This window comes from Centruroides sculpturatus, unplaced genomic scaffold (assembly GCF_000671375.1).
Source record: "Centruroides sculpturatus isolate CEXI.00-Female unplaced genomic scaffold, Cexi_2.0 scaffold245, whole genome shotgun sequence".
Lineage (NCBI taxonomy): Eukaryota > Metazoa > Arthropoda > Arachnida > Scorpiones > Buthidae > Centruroides > Centruroides sculpturatus.
The window spans coordinates 414,287-438,261 of NW_019384465.1; the positions used below are offsets into that span (position 1 = coordinate 414,287).

A 23,975-nucleotide genomic window follows, 5' to 3' on the forward strand; every position below is an offset into this window, starting at 1 on the left:
TACATTTACATTACATTATATTATACACATTATAAATAGCTGCAACAGCAACTAATTTTTTTATTTGAAATGGAATATTCTATATGTTCATTTCATTGTCTGTGAAAAAACTTAATTCCTCATTATGTGGCTAGTTTAAATTATAATAATTGGACTCATATAATGTAATTCAATGGATAATAGAAAAGTAACATTATTCACGTTACTTTTCTATTAGCCATTAAATTACATATGCTTTAAATACAGCTTTACAGGACAAGTGTTATATTATTACGTTTAATTTAACAATTACAGTATGGCATTTGTGTTCTATATTAGAATATTACACTTTCATTACTTTATATTTCTATATTGCGTATTCAAAGCATGTTAAACAGAAATAATAATCTTTGTGTCTTGAGATTTTTTGTAATGCCAAAATTCAGAACTATAAAAGAACTAGTTTTGAGTTAATTTTTCCTGCATAAATGCTAATTAATTTTTTACGATAATTAGACACAGTAAATAGATAAGTAAAATCTTTGTTACTAATCTCTTTATCCAAATACATACATAAGATACATTTTCAAGAGGCCAGAAAATATTTTTTGATTAAGTATTTATATATGTACATATTTACTTATATATATTTTTGTAAATTAATATTAAGTGGCATTTATTTATTCATTAATTTCTACCNTATCTATTAAAAAAAAAATTATTAGGTTTCGCTATTCGCTATTCGAAATTCGACACAACGGCCGATTAGCCGAGGCGGATAAAGCGTCGGCCTACCGTTTTGGAGGATACGGGATTGAATCAGGAGCAACCCCGGAAAGTTTTCATGGGAGGTATGTTCCGAATATGTCGGCTCCGTCCCTTACCGTCCGATTGCCCTTATTGATTTGGCCGAATCCATGATGGGTATATAAAAAATCTTAGTGCCCACAGGACGGAGAGCCAAAAATAATGTACTAGATGTAGACATTTAAGTGTTGCTGTGTACACTACACTTAAGTATTTATTGCTTTTTAAAGACTGTTTTATTACATTTTATTTATTAACTTAACCTTGTATGTAATGTTACAAATTTATTAATATGTATCATAAATTTGCTTGCGTTGAAATTATTTCAACGCAATAATTCTATTTCGGATCCACAGAGCGTCGATTAACGTATCTAACCGCCTTGGCCATCTAACAGACACTCTTACCTTTCTACAAATATTAACAGAGCTTTTATTTCATGCGCAATGGAGATTCGTCTTTCACAAAATAGAATGATTAAATAGGAGGCATGAGGTTAAATGCTCTTCTTAACTTCTAAAAAGTCGCTTCTTATCCCGATTTTTAAGTTATATCATTTTACACACAGGATAGTAACAGACTTTACTAGACGGCCGTATGGCCGAGCGGTCAAGGTAGCAGCCTACCGCTCTGGGGAACCGAGGTCGAAGAATCCCCAGGAATTTTTCAGGGGGCCGTTTGGATGTGTCGGGCCCCGTCCCTCATCACCCGGCCGCCCTATTGTGGGCCTAGCCAAACTCATAATGGGCTTGCTAAAAAGAGACTCTCTTAGTGCCCACAGAGTGGAAAGAATTAAAAAAAACAGATCTTAGTAAATCATCTTTTAATTTTCACATACATAAAAAAAAGTTCTTTAAAATAATATTAAACCCGACTCAGGCATAAGTAAATACTTTGTAAATTCTTTATCCAACAAGGCAAAATTTCAATTTTATGATAAATGACAAATAAAAACTATTGATAAAATTTCATCGTAAGGAATTAACTTACGGCATAAAATTATGGTCATACAATTCAAAAAAATGAAATTGAAATGAAATTGTTAAATATTTTATATTAAATTTAATTATTTCAAGGCAGAAAATANCCAGTTAATTTTCAGGGGGTGGTTTGTCCGGATCTGTCGGACCCCGTCCCTCACCAGTTGGTCGTCTTATTGTGGACCTAGCCGAACTTATAATGGACTTGCTAAAAGAGGCTCTCTTAGTGCCCACAGAATGGAAAGAGTTAAAAACAAAAAAAAAAAAAAAAAAAAAAAAACCATACTTAGCTATAATCATGGAACTGTAATATCTAATTTGCGGCCGGATGGCCGAGCGGTCAAGGTGGCAGCCTACCGCTCTGGAGGACCCAGGGTCGAAAAATCCCCAGGAATTTTTCGGGGGTGATCCGTTCGGATATGTCGGGCCCCGTCCCTCNAATATTCTAAAATCCACTTTATTTACGTTGGGCTATAAAAGCGAATTTTTTGGCTAATTGTCAATCCAGTTTTTAAAATGTGCGCAGACGACATTTCTGGTTCAATTTTTAAATAAATGAAACTTAAAAAAGATTCGATTAAATGAATAAATAATAAATTATGTCGACATGTTATTTATTTAGACTTTATTACATGTAATTTTTTCAAAAATTAAAGCCGATTTTCAACCGAAAGGGACGCTGGTATCTCAAAATGGCGTCGATTGTGCGTCGGTGAGTATTTCGGCCAAAAGAAGAAAAATAATTTTATTAAACATTTAAAAAAATATAAAGCGGCCCGATTTGATTATAAAACAAAAGTAAACTTACGCGGGGGGCGACGTTGTGTGACGTCAAAAAGCGATTTGGTTCCGTTACGTAGAATATTCATTTTATTTGAATTATTTTTAATTATTCCGCGTCAGGAAGCGAAATATCGCATTTAATTTTTAATATAGTCGAAACTCGATCGATTTTCCAATTAATTACCAATTTATAAGTATTATTTTTTTCAAATTTTTAAACCTGGTGACGTCACACATTCGTATTGTTTCCTCTTTGTAATCCGGAAGAAATAATTAATTTTTGTCCTATTTGAAAACCTTGGGGACGTTCGTTCAATTATCAATGAATAACAATTCGTCGGATTAACGCGTTAAGTTATTTTACAATCGAATTTAATTCACAATAAGAAATATCGGCGTATAAATTTCAATTTCTATTACTTTTCAAATGTACGAGAGAATATTTTTGAAATGGGCAAAATTAAAATAAGGAAAAAAAACAATGTTTCCTGTCAACATAATTAATAATAATCTCTCCAGTTTGACTACTTTCTTCAAACCGCATAATGTCACGCTACTTGATAAAAGTCAATTTTTCCTTTCGAAAATTGTAAACAAAAAAATTTGATTTGCCATAATCTTTCGTCGAAATCAAAATTGTTTCTCAGAATGTATGCGCGATCTTACTTAATGGTCGAGATATTCGGTAGATCTTATTTACTGTTGTTCTTTTTTAATTTTAAAAATTAATTTATAATGTACTGTACTTTATAGGGACCTATACAGATTTAATAGAATACAGCAGTACATGTTAAAGCTAGAAATTCTAATGGATTTTTATGTCAGAAGTTTCTGAATAAGTATGTATTTTTATGCATTCATATACTTATATATTTTATATTTATCATTTAAATATTTGATTTTTAAGTAAACACCTTTAAAAATTATAAAAGAAAATTTTATTACTTGTAAATTACTCAATAGATTTTATGTTAGTTTGTTAATTGCTAAAAAAAAGAAAGTATTGTAATTATTTTTACCATTAAACTATAAATGCGGAGCCGTCGAGACCTTGCGTGATGCCCAAACTGTAGGTAGACCGCTTTAGCCTTTTATTTTTTGAAGAAATGAAAAGTCTAGAATGTTTCTTTATTAATAAAAAGCAATCTTGATTTTATTTTCTGTTAGTAAAAATAACGTTAATTTTATAGGTCTCTAAGTTTTTTTGGTTCTAGGGAAAAATCCCTAGCTCTCCTTTTCTTGACGGCCCTGTATAAATGATACGATTTACAATATAATTTATCAAATTAAGATATTCTTTACCTCTTAAGAGTAGTGTTTACTACAAGTCCTTTTTCTGCTAGGTGCAGCATCATCTTATTTAATCAGTGTCATTAAATCTAGTTTATTTTTAATATTGTTAGTTTTATATGATGATTACAAAGCATATCTAAGTCCAAATATTTGACTCTCCTCTGATATTATGAAATGATATAGCAAACATTACATGATACAGAAAAAGATTTATTTTGAATTTCATATTTTATTTATTGTCATAGACTGTAGCTTTTCTTTATGGATAATTTTTGTATAATTTTATTGTCATAGTTTAAAAGACATTAACAGACGTTAGCATTATGAGAAAATCTGAAGTTTCATTTTCAATGAAATTATTAAATGATAAATTCATCTATATTATCAGTTGTTGATTAATGCGACAATTTACAATAATTAGATTTGATTTTTTATTTATGTATCCATCTATTGTTTAAAATAATACAGTCATTAGGTACAAACTAATATAAATACTGCAAAATATATGCTACAAGCTTAAGAATATAAAAATATGATTCTCATTAAATTAGATTTTAAGATTTAAATTAGATTTTAATTCCAAATTAAATTTAAAATCTAATTTAATGAGGATTTGTTTTTAATTCTTACTCAGATTTTGATCTAGTTCTGAAATTTTTCATCCTCAGTCCTTTATTGATGATAATTCTTCGATAGATAGCAATGTGAGTATTAATTTTTATCATAATATTGAGCATTTTTGGAATTTCGGAATGCCAATTTCATTGAGAATGTTTTCTTTCAGTTTTTCTTCTCTATTCCATTCTATGTAGACATCTAAAAACAGATTGAAATTTAGAGCCATATATATTATTAATTTTATATTCTATTTAACTAAACATTGAATACTTAACAAAAATAGATACCAAAAATTATATTTTGTTTCTGTCCTTATTGCTAACAGTAAGTGAACAGTCAACACAAACAGTAAACAAATGATAATAATAAAACTATTGCATGCTATGAAAAATAAATACTGTTTTATGGAGTAGGAAAAATTTATGGTTAAATTATTAATTACATATTTGGAATTAAGATACATATCTATAATCCATAATAAATGGTTTGTATTAACTGTAATTCATCAAGTTTTTTGATATATACATTAAAGTATTTTGTTGATTATTAATAAAAGAGAAGACTGGTTTTATATTTTTTTCTCTCTCTACTTAAGTATAGTAAAATTGTCCATCTTTGTCTTTTTCCTTGAATCAAAGAGAAAAATACTATTATTTGGATTTTATAATTACAAAGATATCAAACTATAAGTTTATATGTTAGGAATAAACTTGAAGAGGAAGTGAGGCACTTGGACTGACTTGTCCTGTGCCAGTTATTTGTTTATTTAGAGTTTCAGATGTTATCTCTTAAGTCTGTAGAAAATAAATATTCAAGGTTTAAGTGTTTTTTTTTTTTTTTGTAATACATGATAGAGTAGTAATGTTTATGGCATTATGCAAGATTATTCTTTATAAGCAAGCTTTTCATTTGTTCACTTATTGTAGTATTGTAAGCGTAACTAATAACTTTCAACTTCCAGAAAGTTATTTCATGATTTTTGCAAATTCTAGTTCATATTCTTCAATAAAGAATAAAAGATAGCATATTTTCTAGATACCATATAATTTTACTGTAATCAATGTAGAGCTCGCCCTATCTAAAATATCCTATGTCTGTATATAGTTCTATTCAAATACTTTTTATTAGTGGAATGCATATTACTATGGCAACTGTGTTAAAATTCAAATTTTTGTTAGAACATTTTGTTAATTGTGTTTTTGTAGTTTTTTTTTATCATTATTTCTCTCTGAAATCTGTAATTTTTTATGAAAACTAAATACTGAGCAAAAATGATTATTTTTCTTATTATTGATAAATATTAATATTGTATTTTGGAGTGTATTTTAATTCATTTTAAGCTGGGTCAAAGTACTGAAAGTAAGTTAATTGCTGTTATTGAATGTTATTCAATTAAAGTACAAAAATTACTTCATCATTAATACAGCATTGATAAAATTCACTCTATGGTAGACAATATTTTCCATCACAGCTTACATCATTTGCCTAAATTGGTATATTTATGAGTAGATTCAAAGATTGACAAAATTATGTAAATTGTTAAAACTATGAGAAATTGAAAGTGTATATTTTGGATTTAGGACAATGGGACAGGTTATTAGGAGAGGACACATTTTTTACAAAAAATATTGTAATTAATGAAATTTTAGTTTGAAAAAGTTTTTTGCATGGTTTTAATTAAAAATAAACTTTTTTTTTTTTTTTGTTATCCAGTCATTTTTGACAGGTTAGAGCTTATACTGAAAATAATAATTGACTGATAACATTAAGCAGGGTAAGTAAATAAGAAAATACTTAATGGAAATTCTACTTTTATTAATTCTAATGTTTTGTTTCCATATTACCATAAACAGACTCATTGAAAAAATGGTTTCCATTCTTATTTTGTTTTTGTTCTATATCCACTATACCAGAAATTGGGCATAGAATTTCTCAGCACACTTAGAGCCAACAACAAAAACAATAACAAGCAAAAATGAATGACACTACTTTGATAATGTATATCTTGTCAGTATGAAATTTGCTTCTTATCAAAGCAAAGGTAAAAATTAGTCATAAATGAATTCTTTTATTCTCTTTTTCCATCATTTAATTTAAAAGCTTTACGTTGTCAAATAATGTTGCCAGCAGTTTAAAAAAATTACATTACCAAAATATCATTCTCTAATTGGTGTTGTATAAAAATGGAATGTATAGCAGAACAGTAAAGTAGAAATTTTTATATTTTTTCTATCTGGAATCTGTTTGTTTGAAATTTCTAGATAGGAAATGACAATGTTTCTTCAGGTTTCTGTTTCATGTTTTAGTAATGTGGAAACCAAGCTTAACTTTAAAAGGACATTTAAAACAATTTAATAAATCTTCAGGTTATACATTTTTTATTATCAACATAATTATTATTAGTTAATAGTAATTCATCCAGTATATAATTAAAGTAATAAATGTAGCAAATTAAATAATTGTACTGCAAGCAAATAATGGTTAAAACAGTTAATGTTTGATGCTTAAAGCATTGATTTCTGTTTAATTGATATTGATTGCACATTATCAGTTATGTGTTGATGCTAGTAACAAGAAAAAAAGACAGCTTAAATAGACCTGTTTATCTGAAAATAATGATAATTATTGCCAAAACCCTGATTATAACAAGTGAAATTTTATAAGTACAGTAGACCCCCTATAGCACGGATTCATATAATGTGGATTCATATATTGCGGCGAAAAAATTGCGACCGTATTCATATAAAGATGCTAACAGAGACTCGTAAAATGCGGTAAAACGTCATTGCCGACTCGTGTCGCGACAGGATTGGGCAAATCTGGAGCAATAGTGGATGAGCAACCAAACTACTTACATGCTACGGAGAGTTTAGGCGGATAAGTTGAGTTTACTCTCGTCTGTACAGTATATAGGCCTAAATTAGGTACTGTAAGTCTAATACAGTACTGTAATTTTATACATTTCTTGTGAAAAAAACATTTCTTATTCAACGGCCATAAAAATTATTTCGATTAATGATGTCTTCAAAGTTCAATGAATTTTTCACAGAAAAATAATTTATCAGAAAATGCGCCTGCATTTGGTGCGCTGCTCCGCGACGAAAACAAGCTTAAGCAATGTGTCGTCGAACAGTGCACACTCAGTAAGTAATCCTACAATTTTTTGTTTATAGCATAGTTTATGTGGATTATTCCCAAAAAATTATACGTGTTTTGGAAATGTTGAGTCAAATTAGTCTAGAATCGATTAATTTTATGGAAGAAACCTTTCAAACAGCCATAGTCCGTAAACTGCACACGTACTGGGCTGTGATTGGCTCAAGTATTTAAGGATTCCTACAATGTGAAATTCTTATAAAGCGGAATGTATCTACCATGTTATAGGGGGGGTCGACTGTATATTTTAACTTGTTTTGAGACATGCCCATTCTGATATCATTAAATGGCCAATCACAGTATCAACAATTACAATAAATAGTTTCTCTTTCAGAAAGTTTTAGTAATTTTACTAAGATACAAAGTATAAACAATGCATTCTAGTGCTAAGCCTCTTAACCTTAATAAGTTAATTCTTTGATTCCATTTTAATAATCTGAAGCTGTACTAAATTTCCTAAAAATCAATCATAATTAAAGCTGGAATTAATACATTAACTTACATTAACCTTGCACCATTTCCAACAGCTACACCAAATTGCAAAATATAAAGTGCAAATATTTTTGGTCTTTTTGGTGGCCAGTTTCACGCTCAGATTAAGCCTGAAATTGGCCACTTAATGGGACTAAAAATGTTTGCACTTTGTTTCACAACATGGTGTAGCTGCTGGAAATGTGTGAAAGGCTAATGTAAATTAACTACCTAAATATGTTAATTGTATTAACAAATTTTTCTGACTCCGACAGGTTATTTCAGCACACTGTTTTTGACTTTTGGATTGTATGAATAATGTTTTACAAGATATAAACAACATTCAAATTGTAAACAAAATATAAATTAACATAAAAATAAGCAAAACAAAAAATAATGTAAAAATTTTAATTCATAATAATCATGGACCTAACTGAACTAACACTTGTTGCAGGGAAAATGGTAATTTCAAGGATCTAAAGGTTGTTATCATAAAGATTCCAGTCTCTAAACTTTGAAATTTGACTTGGGCAATTCAAAATTCAAGTTATAATTTTTGTAATCTTTTCAGATAAACATTTGTGTCTAATTAAAGTTTGGCTTTTAAAGGAGGCAAAAGATGCTTTGAGCTTTTTTTTGTTAAGTTATAATGGAGTTGTAAAGGATGTTATTATTTCCAATAATGCAGCAATTGTTTCATGATATCATCTTATTAACTTCCTGATTTGTGTAGAGTTACTGGATATTTTATAGGATAAATATCTTGCATTGTTTGTCTTTTTTTCTTGAATTATAATTTATTGTGCATTTCGATATCATAATTTTGTAATTTATTTCAATATTTATACATAACAGAGTGAAAAAATTAATACTTTCCTTTTCTCTTTTCATATTAATATTTATTTTGATATAATAATGCATTCCATCTTTTAAATTGTTTTGATTTTTCCTTTATGTATTAATATAAAATGTGCAAAGAATCTTGATTATCCAGCATTTGATTAATTACTAGTCTTGATTAATTATCACTTGTGATATGGAAAATTGATTCTTGAAAAGTAATTTGCATTATAATTGATTACATTCATATTAATAGCAAAATAATTCAAAAGCTTGCAACAAAACATAATGTCCAAATAAATAAAAAGTTGTCATATTTAAAAAAGTTAATCATTTTGTATCTAAATCCATGCTTTTGTATATTAAATTCTTTAAGGTTTTTAAAATATATTGTTTTGAAAAGTATAGACTTTTATGACATAAATTGCATAAATTAAAGTGCTAAATGCTATACACTTACAGTGTGTGTGTTATTGCTTGATAAAACATTATTTGGATGAATATATAATGAATATAATACTTGAATAAATAAATAGTAACATACTATCAATAATTAACAATGAAAATTACATTAATTTCTCTTTATTTAAAGAAGCTGTAATGTTTAATTTGTTTTTTCTTATAAATTCATCTAGTAGCATTCTTAACCTTCTCATTTGTATCAGACCAATTTGAATGTTTTTTACATTAATTTTAATATTTTATTCATTACTAGTGTTATAGTGTGCAGTTTATTTTTGATGGTATAAAATACAAAATTTGTACTTGTCATTAAAAATAAACTGCACACTAGTACAGTGAATCAAATATAACATGCAATTCATGCATTTTATATTTGATTATGTTATACATGAATGCATCACATATAACAAACATGCAGTTCATAAACTGCACAGTAGTTAATAAATATTACATGTCATTAAAAATAGTATTTTTGTTTTTGTCAGAATTTTTTACCGTAAAAATGTTAAATCATCATATATTTTTTTATTAAATAATTGAAAACTATGATATGTTTTCTTACATGAATAATTAATAATAAGTAACTATGTTAAATTTAAATTTTAAGTTTATAAACAGTTATAAAAGAAGTTTTTTTTATATAGTGGTTGTATATTTTTATGCTAACTTTTACACTATATGATACTAGATGAATCTTTAAAAGTAATATTTTATTGGAAATGTACTAAACTTTACAAATTTTAGATATTCATTTCCTATAATTTTTTCATTTATTATGCAATTTCAATGATATTTTAAATGGATAAATTGTACATTAAAATGTATAGATACATTTACATTACATTATATTATACACATTATAAATAGCTGCAACAGCAACTAATTTTTTTATTTGAAATGGAATATTCTATATGTTCATTTCATTGTCTGTGAAAAAACTTAATTCCTCATTATGTGGCTAGTTTAAATTATAATAATTGGACTCATATAATGTAATTCAATGGATAATAGAAAAGTAACATTATTCACGTTACTTTTCTATTAGCCATTAAATTACATATGCTTTAAATACAGCTTTACAGGACAAGTGTTATATTATTACGTTTAATTTAACAATTACAGTATGGCATTTGTGTTCTATATTAGAATATTACACTTTCATTACTTTATATTTCTATATTGCGTATTCAAAGCATGTTAAACAGAAATAATAATCTTTGTGTCTTGAGATTTTTTGTAATGCCAAAATTCAGAACTATAAAAGAACTAGTTTTGAGTTAATTTTTCCTGCATAAATGCTAATTAATTTTTTACGATAATTAGACACAGTAAATAGATAAGTAAAATCTTTGTTACTAATCTCTTTATCCAAATACATACATAAGATACATTTTCAAGAGGCCAGAAAATATTTTTTGATTAAGTATTTATATATGTACATATTTACTTATATATATTTTTGTAAATTAATATTAAGTGGCATTTATTTATTCATTAATTTCTACCAATTCAGATAAGCTTTTGTATATTATTTTATTGCAACTATTTTCAANATGAAGAGGATAATTCTTGTCAAGGATTGTCTGACACAGTTGCAATGGCAATTCGAAGATTGTGTGAAGATTGTGAACCATTGGGACCAAACGATAGTGAAGAAATGCCTTTAAAATCTAAAGATGATGATCAAGATGACAGAAAAGATGAGACAGATCAAAAATCTATTGGTGAATGCTCATTTATCAAGAATCAGTTGAAGGATAATGAAGCAGAACTGGAGGAAAGTAATGAAAAAACAGATGACAAAATGTTGTCAAATAAAGTTGTTAAACCAAATAAATCAAAAGAGACTCAAATCTGTAATGATATTAAAAAAGATAATGATATAGCTGACTCAGAAAAAGAAGAAAAGGAGGATAATGAAGTGTTAAATGATTCAAATATTCATTTTATATCTAAGAAATTAAGCAAAAAATGTAAAACACAATTAACTCAGAAGAATCACATTAATCCTGTAAAAAGTAAGTTGCATTTATTTAAAGAATATTCTGTTGATTTGCATAGGTTCAGCAGTTTATTTGAAATAACAATTTCTGAAATATTTTTAGACTTAAATATTTCAATAACAGGCCATGATTTTTATAGTTTAAAAACTATAACATAAAAATTACTTTTATAGCAGCTGAAAATTTTAAATAATTTGTATTTATTAAATCAGAGAAATAGTGCAAATTGCAATAGTTATAATTAAGGCTATCACAACTTTCAAACTTTGCATTCGTTTCAGCTTTTATTTTTGTTTCTTGTTTGTTTCTACTCTCTAATTCTCTATAATTTACAATTTCTAAGTCTGGTATTTTTGGTTAAAAATTTATTATGAAGTTTTAATACATTAAAATAAATTACTAATACAAAATTTATAATGAAAAATTTAATTATATATTTTTATTATTAATTTTTTTATATGTGTACACATTTTACACACTAATATCTCAAAAAAATAAATAAGTAAACAATGAAAGTTTTCTGATGTCAGACCAAAACTTGAGAAACTGAAAGAATCTGATTATTTTTTAATTAACATCAGAAGAAAGGTTTTAATGATATTCAGAATTTTATAACATTTAATATTTTCATATTATTAATTAAGAAGAACAGTATTTTAATAACATTAATATATTTAGTATATTTTACAAAATCTGACTATAAATTGTTAACATATACAATCAGTTGTCAATAATGTAAATGCTGTTCTGAACAAAAACTTTACCTTATAAAATAAAGCACCTTATTGAGGAATAACAGAAATTTTATTTATTTATATAAAGTAATTAGTAATTACAGTTTGATACTTTCCAACCAGTTCTAAATTATTGACTCTTAGCTCAGTTTCATTCAATTTATCAAGAATGTATTGGGGAACATCAGTTTTATTGTGCAAGTGTGTTACACAGCAATGTAGTCACTTGCTCAATGTGTTACACAACAATGTGTAACACATTGAGCAAGTGACTAGTGGAATGTGTTGTGATTCATTAATAAGTTCATTATCATTATTAATTGTATCAATTACCATATTGTATCAACAAAGTCTTCAGTTGATAATTCTTTAGAGCTATGACTTTTTTTTTTTAAATAATTAACTGTAGTTTCATGTTTAACGAAATTTTGGGAATTATTGACTTCATCAATCTTAATTCAGAAAATTACTATATAATTAAAGGAGTCAACTTTTATTTCTAATTAAATGATTTTTAACACTTTTTGTCTCATTGTCAAATTAAACACTTAACAGATTTGAACACACAACAAACTACAAAATGTTGATGCCTATAGATTCAAACATCTATTCTCTTGGGCTTTGCAAATCAGTTCAATTACTTGAAGAATATTTACTTTAGTCACCACTACCATTACTGTCAATGTGTTTAATGTTTGGTTCTAATAACATATTTCTGTGGTAATGTTTTCAATTATGAATAATACCCAAATCAAGCAGTTGGCCTGAGGATGTATTCTTTGGTAAAAATAAGAGTTCAATGTTGTTCAATGTGTAGATAAATGTATTGCTGAGTGACCACTTTTAAATTACTTACGAATAAAATCTCTGCTCTTGTTTTTTACTTGGTTGTTGAAATCATATATATACTCTTCAGCAATTGATGAACTAATCCAAGCAGATTTGTTATGCTTGTAAATTACAGGAAGAGATTTTCACCACTTTTATATGCTTGTGGATAGGCTGACTTTCCAATCACAAGCAGCTGTTGATAATCTGTATCATCAGCATTGATACGTAGTTAGTTATATGTTGCTTAATTCTTTTAGATTTACAGGCTTGTCTTTTTGGCCATAAATGTTTTACTTTGCATAAAATTGCAAGAGCCCTTATGCTAAATAAAATTATAAACACTATTTAAAGAATACTGTTTTACTTTTTGATGGTATCAGGTAGTTATTTCTCATAAGTTTCTACATCTTTATCAGCTTTCTCACCATGTAAGTATGATATCTTCTTTGAGATGATTTTACAATATTTAATGAATGAGAATTGCATGTTTAGATTAATGTTGCCAACTTAAATTTTATTAGAACTAAGTGAAATTTGAAAGTAACTTATAATTACAGTATTAGAATATTGTCTGATTGTTCAAGTAAATTTATGTCTGAAAAAAATATGCTAGTTTTTGAGCTGTCTGATAGGAAAGTTTTTATCAATTAGATACTGTCTAGATAACAGTAATACCCAGTAGATCTGTAAATTGGCAACATTAATTAATAGAGTATTGTCTGATGAGTATCAAAGTTTGAAAATTTTTCAAAATTAGCAGCATTAAATTTAGAAATTTACTCTATCAAAAAATTATATTATACTATTTGTCCTGCAAGTACAGTTTACCTTATTGAATGTTTTTAACATTAGATATATAGCAAATGGCAAATGTTTCCAGAAATAGTTCACCTTATTGAGAACTAATTGTAATAAATTTCATAACTGGCAATGGAAATGGAAGATCCCAGAAATTGTCTTTTATGTAAAGTAAAGCATCAAAATTGCATCATTTTAATTAATGTTTTTTTAATCAATAGACTTAAATAATGAAAAAACTCAATTTTAAGCTTATTGTAATGATTCACAAGTTGAGTTAAGCATATTATTTTATAGAAGAACTAATTCTAATTCTTTTTACAAAAGAGATTAAACAACTTCTACAAAATACAAATTTTAACAAATACACAAATCTTGAATTATCTTTAAATTCACAGAAATTTGCTTAAATAACTGTTTAATTTCACTGAAAATAATTAACTCTGCTAAAAATATGATTATATAACATTTGTTTATTCGTTAAAATATAAATCAGTATCTTAGAGTTGTCTGTATGATAAAAATTCAGTGACATGAAATCTTTGAATAGAAGCAGACTACTTATAGAAAAATGAAATAGTGCATTCACAAGAGGATGTCAAGTATATTGCCAAAAAAATCTGAAAGCTCAAAATATTTTACATCCTAAAACAGGGATGGAGAACCTTTTAGAGTTTGCATGCCATATAATGAGCATAATTAACTTTAAAAATCTTTATGCATCCCAAAGTTTTAAATTTTGAGTAATGACAATTAAAGAAATGAAATAAATATGATTTAGTTAGAATAAGTATAAAGAAGCTGATTGAAAAAAGGTTTGTTTATTAGGGGGATTGATGCTATTAAAACTTAATGATTAAAAATCAAGATGGGGAGATAAAGGGAGTCGTGTATATCCAGTATGATCAGACTTGATGAAGATTTTACTTGTTATTTGCATTTACAATTTTTTATAAAACACATCCCTACTCTCAAAATTAAGCTTTTTGCCATTTTATAATAGTTAAAATATAAAAGTTTTTGTAATATAACAGATGGCACTACCAACTGTTGCTGGATTTTTTTTCCTAACAGAATACAGTACTATAAAAGCAAATTATTAACACAGAAATCTATCATGGATGAATTGTAATTTTTACCATTCATTATATTATTTGATTAATGCAATTTTCATATACATGGTAACGTGAAGGGATTAATTGTGTTAATCAAGAGATTCCAGTATATTGGTTCTTTCCTGAAAAATAAAGCATTTCAATAAAACAAAATGTATTTTTTTTCTTATAATCTAAGAAGAAGTAAGGTAGAATTTAACAATAAACTGCTGGAATTTTAAGCTACTTCTATAGTTCTAATTTAATTTATTAACAGAAACTGATTCTAATTAAGCAGAACTGCTGTCTTATTAAAACTTTAATAGTTAGATATTCATTTTTTTTTAAAATTAAACAATTAATAGCTTAAAATATTTAGAAAAAGATTAACTTTGAGTAGGATATTTATTAATTTGTATATAGGTAATTGTGTTCTGTTCATACGTATTACATATTAAATTATGTCATCTGATAATGCAAACCAAGCTTTCTCTAACTTACAAATAACAATTTTGTGCAGATAACCTGCAGAAAATCCACGTTTGAAGTCACTTTGAAAACGGGTTGGTTATTTATCAAATTTAATTTGCAATTATGGACTTACCAAACAGTTGTTCCTTTGGCTAAAGTCACCAAGAGTGTCTTTAGAAAATGTGAAATATTTATTTGTACACCACAGATATTAATTTTGCTATTTGTGATTTTCCTGAAACAACCAAAGACATGTACTGTATATGCATGCCTCATCTTTATTTGCCATATTCATTTTTATACATTTAATCCATGATTTAATTGATATTTTTAGACACTCCTATTTGAATTTACATCTGAAAAGTTGATAAATTTCTAATAATTATTCTAGAGAGAATAATTATTAGAAATTTATCAATTTATTTGTCATTTAGAAAAACTTTGATTGTTTAGACACATGATTCAATAATTTTGGTAACATTAAACATTTAATCAGTTGCACAGTAGATACTTAAAGAAAAATGCATCAAGTATCAACAAATGGAATATGTATTGTGGATATTGCTAATACTATAAGAGGCTTCATAGCATCATGTCAATGTATCTTATAACAAACTGTTATTGATGTACAGGTACTTTATGTTTTAGTTACATTTTAGGAAATTGGTCTGGAGTTTGGATTGATAATATAGTATGATATAATTTTTTTATTTAAAATACTGCAAGAAGACTCCCGATTAGCATCTCCATGCAGTCATCTAATTTTCAGGAATGGATCAGTGACATTAAGCACAAGATACCCTTATTTATTTCTTGTTAAGTATTCTCGATATTATTCCTGAAAAAATTTAAGCAGTTTGATTTTCTAGTTTATGAAAAAATTTTCATGAGAGATTTATTGTAGTAGTTCATACCAAAGAAACACACATCTTACACATTATTTTCTGTGGTCATCAATGATCTAGCATGGCAATCATGAGAATCTTAAGTGTGATCTAATTTTGTATGGATTAAAATAGATATTAGATTAGCAGTTGCTAGATATTAATGGTGTAACTATACTCAAATTAAATATACATGTAGTTTTCTAATTGGATCATATTATATATGAAATATACAATTGTATAAAAAATTTAGTATAATTAATTCCTAGTTTTTACTTATAATGATTAAGTTGAACTTCAAACATTAAAAATTTCAAAAATATTTAAATAATACATCAAAAATTTCTAGGATAGAATGAAGTAAATACATTAATTAATGATTTATGTTGTTATCTGATAGAGAAAGCAATATAAAATGCAAGAAAATTAATTAAAAACAAATTTATGAACATTTTCATTACTTATGTTTTTATAGATTTCATTAATTTAAAATAAACAAACAAATGAAAGTGGTAAAAGGGCATGTATTTACTTTGTTAGATGATATTTTAAAAGCCACATTAGTCTGTAAAATGTGTCTGTTGGAAATTTCAGTAATGTATGAAGAATGTAATTTGATTTCTAAATGCGTATTTATTAATGTATAACGTATTCAAGTCATTATAATCTACTTTCTTATGATACACTACATGTTCACAGTCATTCCTTTGGCATTCAATCCCCAATCTCATATCTATGTTGTAATTTATAATAAATTTTTATGAGTACATTAATTATATATACATTAATTAAATAACTATAAATAATATTTTAAAGTCTAATAAAGAATAATCAACAATAAGACATAATTAAAATATTATTTGAAATAATATAGTGAAAATAAAAAAAAAAAAGTTTAAATAGACAGATGGCACTTAAATTAAACATCCATTAGCTGTAATGCTCTACAAGACAACAACGGCTAAATGTTAATGTTTCATGGGGTCTATAATATTTGACATTTTGATAAGTTATTAGATTTTTCTGTATTGTATTCAATGTTTTGCTTTGAATTCACTATTTCATTTTTCTTTTTTTTTTAATAAGTGGTTGTCTTCTACTCAAAAATTTCATGTCAGTCAGCCAGTGAGGCTTGTCTAGCTTTATTGGGCTGCAATTTTCAAATTGCAGACCTATACATTCCCACTGCTGTGTGTCTGTTCATCCTTCATTAATCTCAAGAAAAGAGTTAGAGAGATGAAAGTCGAGACCAAGTATGGAAAGCTTAAGGGCCAGAAGCCCCAATTAACTATATACAAACATATGGTCTGGACTGAAAGTCACATAATTTTTTTTAAAATGAAAAGATGATTAAAAATTGCAGCTTGGCCTTGTGATGATATCATTTATAGATTATATATCAATTAATATATATCAATGTTTCTAAAGATAAACTACGTTAAAACTCAGCTAAAATGTAAGATTTAATGTGTAACTGGATACTTTTATGACGTTTTTAACCACATATCTATTTGTTGACATTTCATGGTGATGTATTAATCACTCGGTTGTTTTGTTTCTTTCACACATATATAACAATGAAAAGAAAAACTTAATTTTTTAAAAAAATATCTTTAAAAAATTATAATTTTATTATGATTAGGATGAGAAACTTGAACGATAAAACATCCTGTAAGTTTATTATTCTGGAAGATCATTCAGAACAGGAAAGAAAAGTTACTTTAAATTCAAATACGATGAAATTGAATTTCCTTCTTTTTTTAATAGTTTTTGTTTCTTTGACCAATATATTCCAAGAAAAGGAGCCAAAAATATTTTAAAATTTTTATATTAAGATATAAAATTATATTTAACATGGTCAGTGCTTAAAATGCTTTGAAGCATCCTATAATGCCTCACCCAATATGCCAAGGATGCTTGTGTGCATCCTTGGTGTGATTATATTATCACTTGGGGAAATTTTATCCTTTGTTTATAAGAAAGAAGGTTTATTTTTTATTGTTGTATACTTCAAAGAATATATTTCATCCATTAATTTTGTATTATGATAATCTGTTTTCATACACTACAAACTTTGATGGTTTATATTTAATATTTATTTACAAGAATTAAATTAAAGACAAAGTAATTATATAAATTAGGGGTCACCAAACTACGGCCCGCAAGGTCAGTTCATCTGGCCCGCTATTGTACCGTGCCATAAATGAGCTAAAATATAATTGTTTACATGGAAATATCATAGATTGTAGATAAACTTACTATGTAGAAAAAATTAAAATAAGTGTAAGTACAAAATGCCAAAATTGGTCCAATCTAGTTTTTGCATCTGACAGTAATTTGATATTTAGGAAAATCGGCGAAATAAAAAATTTGGCAACTTTTTGCCACTTTGGATATCAGAATGCTTTTTGTGTAAGTACCTGCAATGAAGTTTCTAAGAAAAGTGATTATAAGCTTACTGCAGCCATTGTGTTTGTGTATTAGTAAATAAATATATTGGTTGTCTTTATTATTTGTGTATTCAGTATACTGTATTGAACAAAATGTTTATGCGGCCCGTGCTCATCATTCTCTCAGTTATGTGGCCTGCTGTAAAAAAAGTTTGGTGACTCCTGATATAAATCAACAATGAAGATATTAATAGTTATTATTATTTAATATTAGTTACTTTTTTTTTAAAGTTGACTGTATGCATATACTGTACTTATATACACACATAATCCACTTCACATATATATATATCTGTTTTATATATATATAAAACAATTCAATATAATTCAAATATATATATATTTGAATTATATTGAATTGAATTTGAAATATGGAATATGGACGTGATTGTTATTCTTACTTTTCAACTGTTAAAATAGCTTAAGAGACTTACAATGAATTCTAGATAGTTTGAACAAGTTAAAAAAAATAAAATTTAGATTTAAATTAAAGCCGAATGACTGTTATATTAAGTAAAATAAAACAGATATAAATGTCCAAATATATAGTTATACTGTATATTAAAGCCAAATCATGTTGGGCTATATTACTACTACTATTGTTAATTAAACACTAAGTAATTTTGCACTAGAGGCAAGCATTAGGCATCATCTCTTGCTAAATTTAATAATTATAATTAAATTAATATTTTAATAATTAATTTAGAAGTATTGTAACATTACTGGCAACGCAACCTGCATGGTAAGCGGAAATTGTAGGTTTGAGTGCCACTTCGGGCCAATTTTTTTCTTCCAGTACCTTCTAAATCTTTAGAGCTTTAGTGAAATAAAACTTCTAACAATCAGGTTAAGTAGTGTATTCATAAACAGCTGGTTTTTTCTGTGATTGATTAAGAGTCATTTTTAATTCATTCGACTGTCTGTTAGTGAAAAAGAAAGTTCTAGCATTTGAAAAGATTGAAAATAATTTAGAGAATATAGAGGACATTGTTTTAAGATTAATACAGTTAAATCATATTTTAATGTTTCATTTATTTCTATGTTGTTTAATATATTCATTTAGAAACAACATATCAGCAAAATATTCTATAACTATTGATATCTATTTCATTAAATATGGAAAATGGCAAATAAATATGCAGTTATATCCCAAATTTATAATTATAATATATTTGCAAAAACAATTTCATGTTTTGTTAATTATCTCAACCAAAATTAATGAAAATTCCTTGATGTTTCTTAAATTTTATGTAATGTAATTAATAAAAAGTAGTGCTTTACTTTTTTCAAATATCTGGGAATTTATTGATACAGTATTATATTTTCATATTTGATATTAAAAGTATAAAGGCAATATATATATTAATTTCTTCTATTACAAGCTTGGAGGTTGAAGTACATCAGTTTTTGTACTTCAACCTCCAATGGTTCATTTCTGAATACAGAGCTGTTGACCCATATCCAGAAGTGAACCATTTTCAAGATAAAGATTGGTAAAAAATAATAAAAAGCTGTTATTTCATAAATTTAATAACTTTATTTAATTTCTTAATGGAAGGTTGTCACAGGAACTGTTCAAAGTGATAGCTTTTGATGTTGTTACAGGGATAGTACCTAGATTGGATATTTATATAAAACATTCTACCAGAAATTTCAGACATGTCCTGGATAATGTATAATGTACTGTGGTTACAAGTTGTGCAGTAAGATGTTTCTCAAATTCCACAAGTGTCTTGTACATTAAGCTCTTTAAATGGCCTTTAGGAAGAAATATAGTACAGTTGAGAGAATTATGATGGACAATCCACAGGTCTACCTCTACCAATCTGTCTTTCTCTACATTTTCTGTTCGGATAGTTTCAGACAGCATGAGAGAAGTGCACTGGTTATCATCATGTTGGAACTACACTTTTTTAACATATTCCACATAAAATATCTTCTGACAGTTCAGGTAACAACCTATCATTAAGAAATTAAATAAAGCAATGAAATATCATCAGACTTTTTATTGTTATTCATCAATTTTTATCTCAAAAGTGGTTCATTTCTGGACATAGGTCCACGGGACAAAAATTGATGTACTTGGTTCACTCTATATACTATCCAAGTTTGTAATAGTGATTAAGTAACACTGTTTGTATGTGCATACTATGTACTGTTATGAAGTCTGTCGGGATAGAATTCTCTGGATGTATGATTCCTGCCTTTTTTTCTTTTTCAAATGAGTGATGGTTGATGCTGTAGGAACTCATATCGAGAAACGACTGTTAATTTTGAAAACAGGATAGCTGATTGACTGCTGAGCATCGGACCACCTGCAGACCTATGCTGATTGGTCAATCAGTAGCACTGTCAATCCATATAAAAAGATTGAGTTTAGGCGGGAAAGTTAAGTTCTCCTAAGTTCACCTAGGTTGAACTTCGATAGAGTTCTGTAGGAACTTCAGGTTAAGAACGTTAAGTTCGGCTAAGGGAACTCAGGAGTTGGTCAAACGAACTTGTTGAAGCAAGGTTGCTTTCGTCTCATCTGTTTTCTTCAACAAATGTCGGAGGGAGTATACAACTAATTACTACTCAAGGATTGTGTCGTAAGGTGTCTTTTCGACGGACCTGTTAAGGATTAATTGACTACTTGGACTCTAATATATTTTGTGTGTGTGAAACCTATGTTCTAAATATCTCAAACATTGTAATTTGTAGCTCTTGTGAACATTGTAAGTTTATGTAAGTTTTATTTGATGTTATAAACATTTGTGAACTGTGATTTGGAATTTGACTAAGTCGATATGTTGTTATTATTTGTACATTATCCTAATCTATATTCTTATTCATTTTTATATTTTCCACTTCCTGAAAAATTATAGTATAAATTTATTTGTCATCTAGTCTTCTGGCTTAATCAATATCCAGTTATACATTAATCATATACATTAAATTTTGTCGTCTTTTTTTATAATGTAAGTAAGAAACACTATCTATCTCAACAGATATTCAGTATAAATAACCTACTGAAAGATTTTATAATATTTGTGAATAGGGTATAAAATTCATTTTATATTAATTAAAGTAACATTTAAATGTATAATTTAAAATATTAAAGAACTTTTGAGTTAGAAGACAACAGAAGATAAATGTTTTCATAATGTTTCTAGCCAGTAATTTGATGAATAAAACAGAATTTTGGTATTCTGTTGTATGATCTGATTGTTACAATCCATCAAGTCTTTATAGCAGTGATTCTCAACCACTGTACTGCAGCACTTTAGTGTGATATGAGATTTTTTAAGTGTGCCGCCACTGCGAATATCTATACATAAGCGACGTCAGACAAGTAGTTTAATCGGCTGTACCTTCCTAGAGCGCTTTTGGAAATTGTACCGGTAACTGCCAATAGTTACCAAGGCGTTTAGAAAATGTGACCTAAATAACTAACTACATTTAAAAATCACTGTTATGATGTCACTGGTTGTCCTGTAGTACTTACCGAAGTAACTGTGTATGCCGCCAAATTTTTAAATTATTAAAAGTGTGCCATGACGAAAAAAGGTTGAGAATCACTGCTTTATAGTATAATGAATCACGGTTGTTAAAGGAGTTTTTTATGTGTTGTTTCATTTCTGTTCTATTTATCAAATAATAAATATCAGACAAAATAATCTTAAGCTTAGTTCATACAAAAAATGAATTGCTGGCAAAAGCAGGAACAGGAACAAATACTGCATAATCAGTGATGTCCTTTAAGGCAAATTTTTCTGTTCTGTGCATCACAACTGCATATTAACATGTACTTTTTCATCAGCAAAGGTTATTTGCCACTAATCAGAATGATGATTTCTGAAGAGAGAGGGGTTTAAACATGGCAGCTATGAAGAATATACTTTTTAATTCTATTCTTAGTGATTATAATTAATTTTGAAATTTTCTTTTCACTAAATAAATAGAATAGACAAAGTAAGCATAAAAATCAGTTTGCTGGTATCTCTATAATCTTGTTTTAACAATATTTGCTGCTTTTCCCATATTATTGTATATATTGCTGTTCCTGTCTTATGAAACAGCAGTGGGAATTAAATTTTCTATGCAAAAATAAATAATTTTACATTCTGCTTTTATTTTTGTTATCTGAACTAAGCTTACAGGGGAAGGTTACAATGTGGTCTCTGGGGATTTCAATAATACTGTCTGTGTGGATGAACCTTTATTGAGCAAAGGATAAAATTGTGCTTTTTCAAATGTTTTCAAGAAAATTAGTTAAAAATCTCAAGCAATGTATGAGTAAGTTTAGTGGGACCTTTCATCAAAGATCTCATTGTTTGGCAGCAGCATGAACTTACTCATACAACTGAAATTGCTGGTTTTTATCTCAATAAGTGAACTTTTCTTCTTTCAAATCAATGCAATTGCTATGTAAAATAATTGTAAATTATATTATTTTTGTCTATTTTCTATTAAAAATGTGCATTTTCTCCTCCTTGAAAATTTAATTTCAAAATTATCATATGTTAAAAATAAATTTAAAGTTTGTTTTTAAAACTCAAATAATTAATTATTTTATAGTTTATGATGTTTTTATTCTTATAACTTTAATTTATTTTTACTGTCTGTCTGTTATATGAGCTGTGAAAAATGTTTATGATATAAACTAGTCATGAGCAACCTACAGCCTGCAAGGTCCTAATGTGTAGCCCCTGGGGCTTTGGCAATGTAATTTTATCTTTTTGTTTTCTCTCTTGTGCCATTATGGAATCTTAATTAAGCAGATATTTATGAAATTAACTTCTTCTCGATAACTGGATTGTTAACTAAGTACACCAATCAACCTTTGACAATCCAATAAGTAATTTAATGTAAATTCAACAAACATTTTTAATCTTAAACAAGATCTGCTTCAGATCAACAACATTCTAAATTAGTTCTGTGCATTCCAATTTGCAATGTTGTTGATCTGAAGCAGATCCTGTTTAAGATAAAAAACATTTGTTAAATTTACATTAAATTATTTACTGGATTGTCAAAGGTTTTGATTGGTGTAAGCAGATACTTATGATGAAGAACATTCAAACTAAACTTGACCAGTGAAAAATGAGAATAAACTGCATATAACTAGTTTCCATATCATTAGTATTTATTATTTTAGTATCTGTGGTGTACCAACATACTCCATAACTGGCGTATGTTGATACTTGAAAGACTTTTAACTGCAACTCTATAAAAAAAAGTATGTGGCCTACCAGAAGCTTATGAACTTTACTTGCATACCTCACCAGAAAAGGTTGTTCAATGCTGATATAAACAATAAAAAACCAGAGAAGGGACATTAA

The 23,975-nt window shown here is 27.3% G+C and overlaps 1 protein-coding gene across 1 annotated transcript in view; it reads left to right on the plus strand.

Moving 5' to 3' along the window:
• Nucleotides 1-10,948: 10,948 nt before the first annotated feature.
• LOC111621017 (coiled-coil domain-containing protein 82-like) overlaps nt 10,949-23,975 on the plus strand; it is a 40,901-nt gene continuing 27,874 nt past the window's right edge. The window contains exon 1 of the mRNA XM_023363056.1: nt 10,949-11,407. Within this exon, the coding sequence (XP_023218824.1) occupies nt 10,987-11,407 (421 nt within the window). The 5' untranslated portion in view covers nt 10,949-10,986. The remainder of the gene's footprint in view (nt 11,408-23,975) is intronic.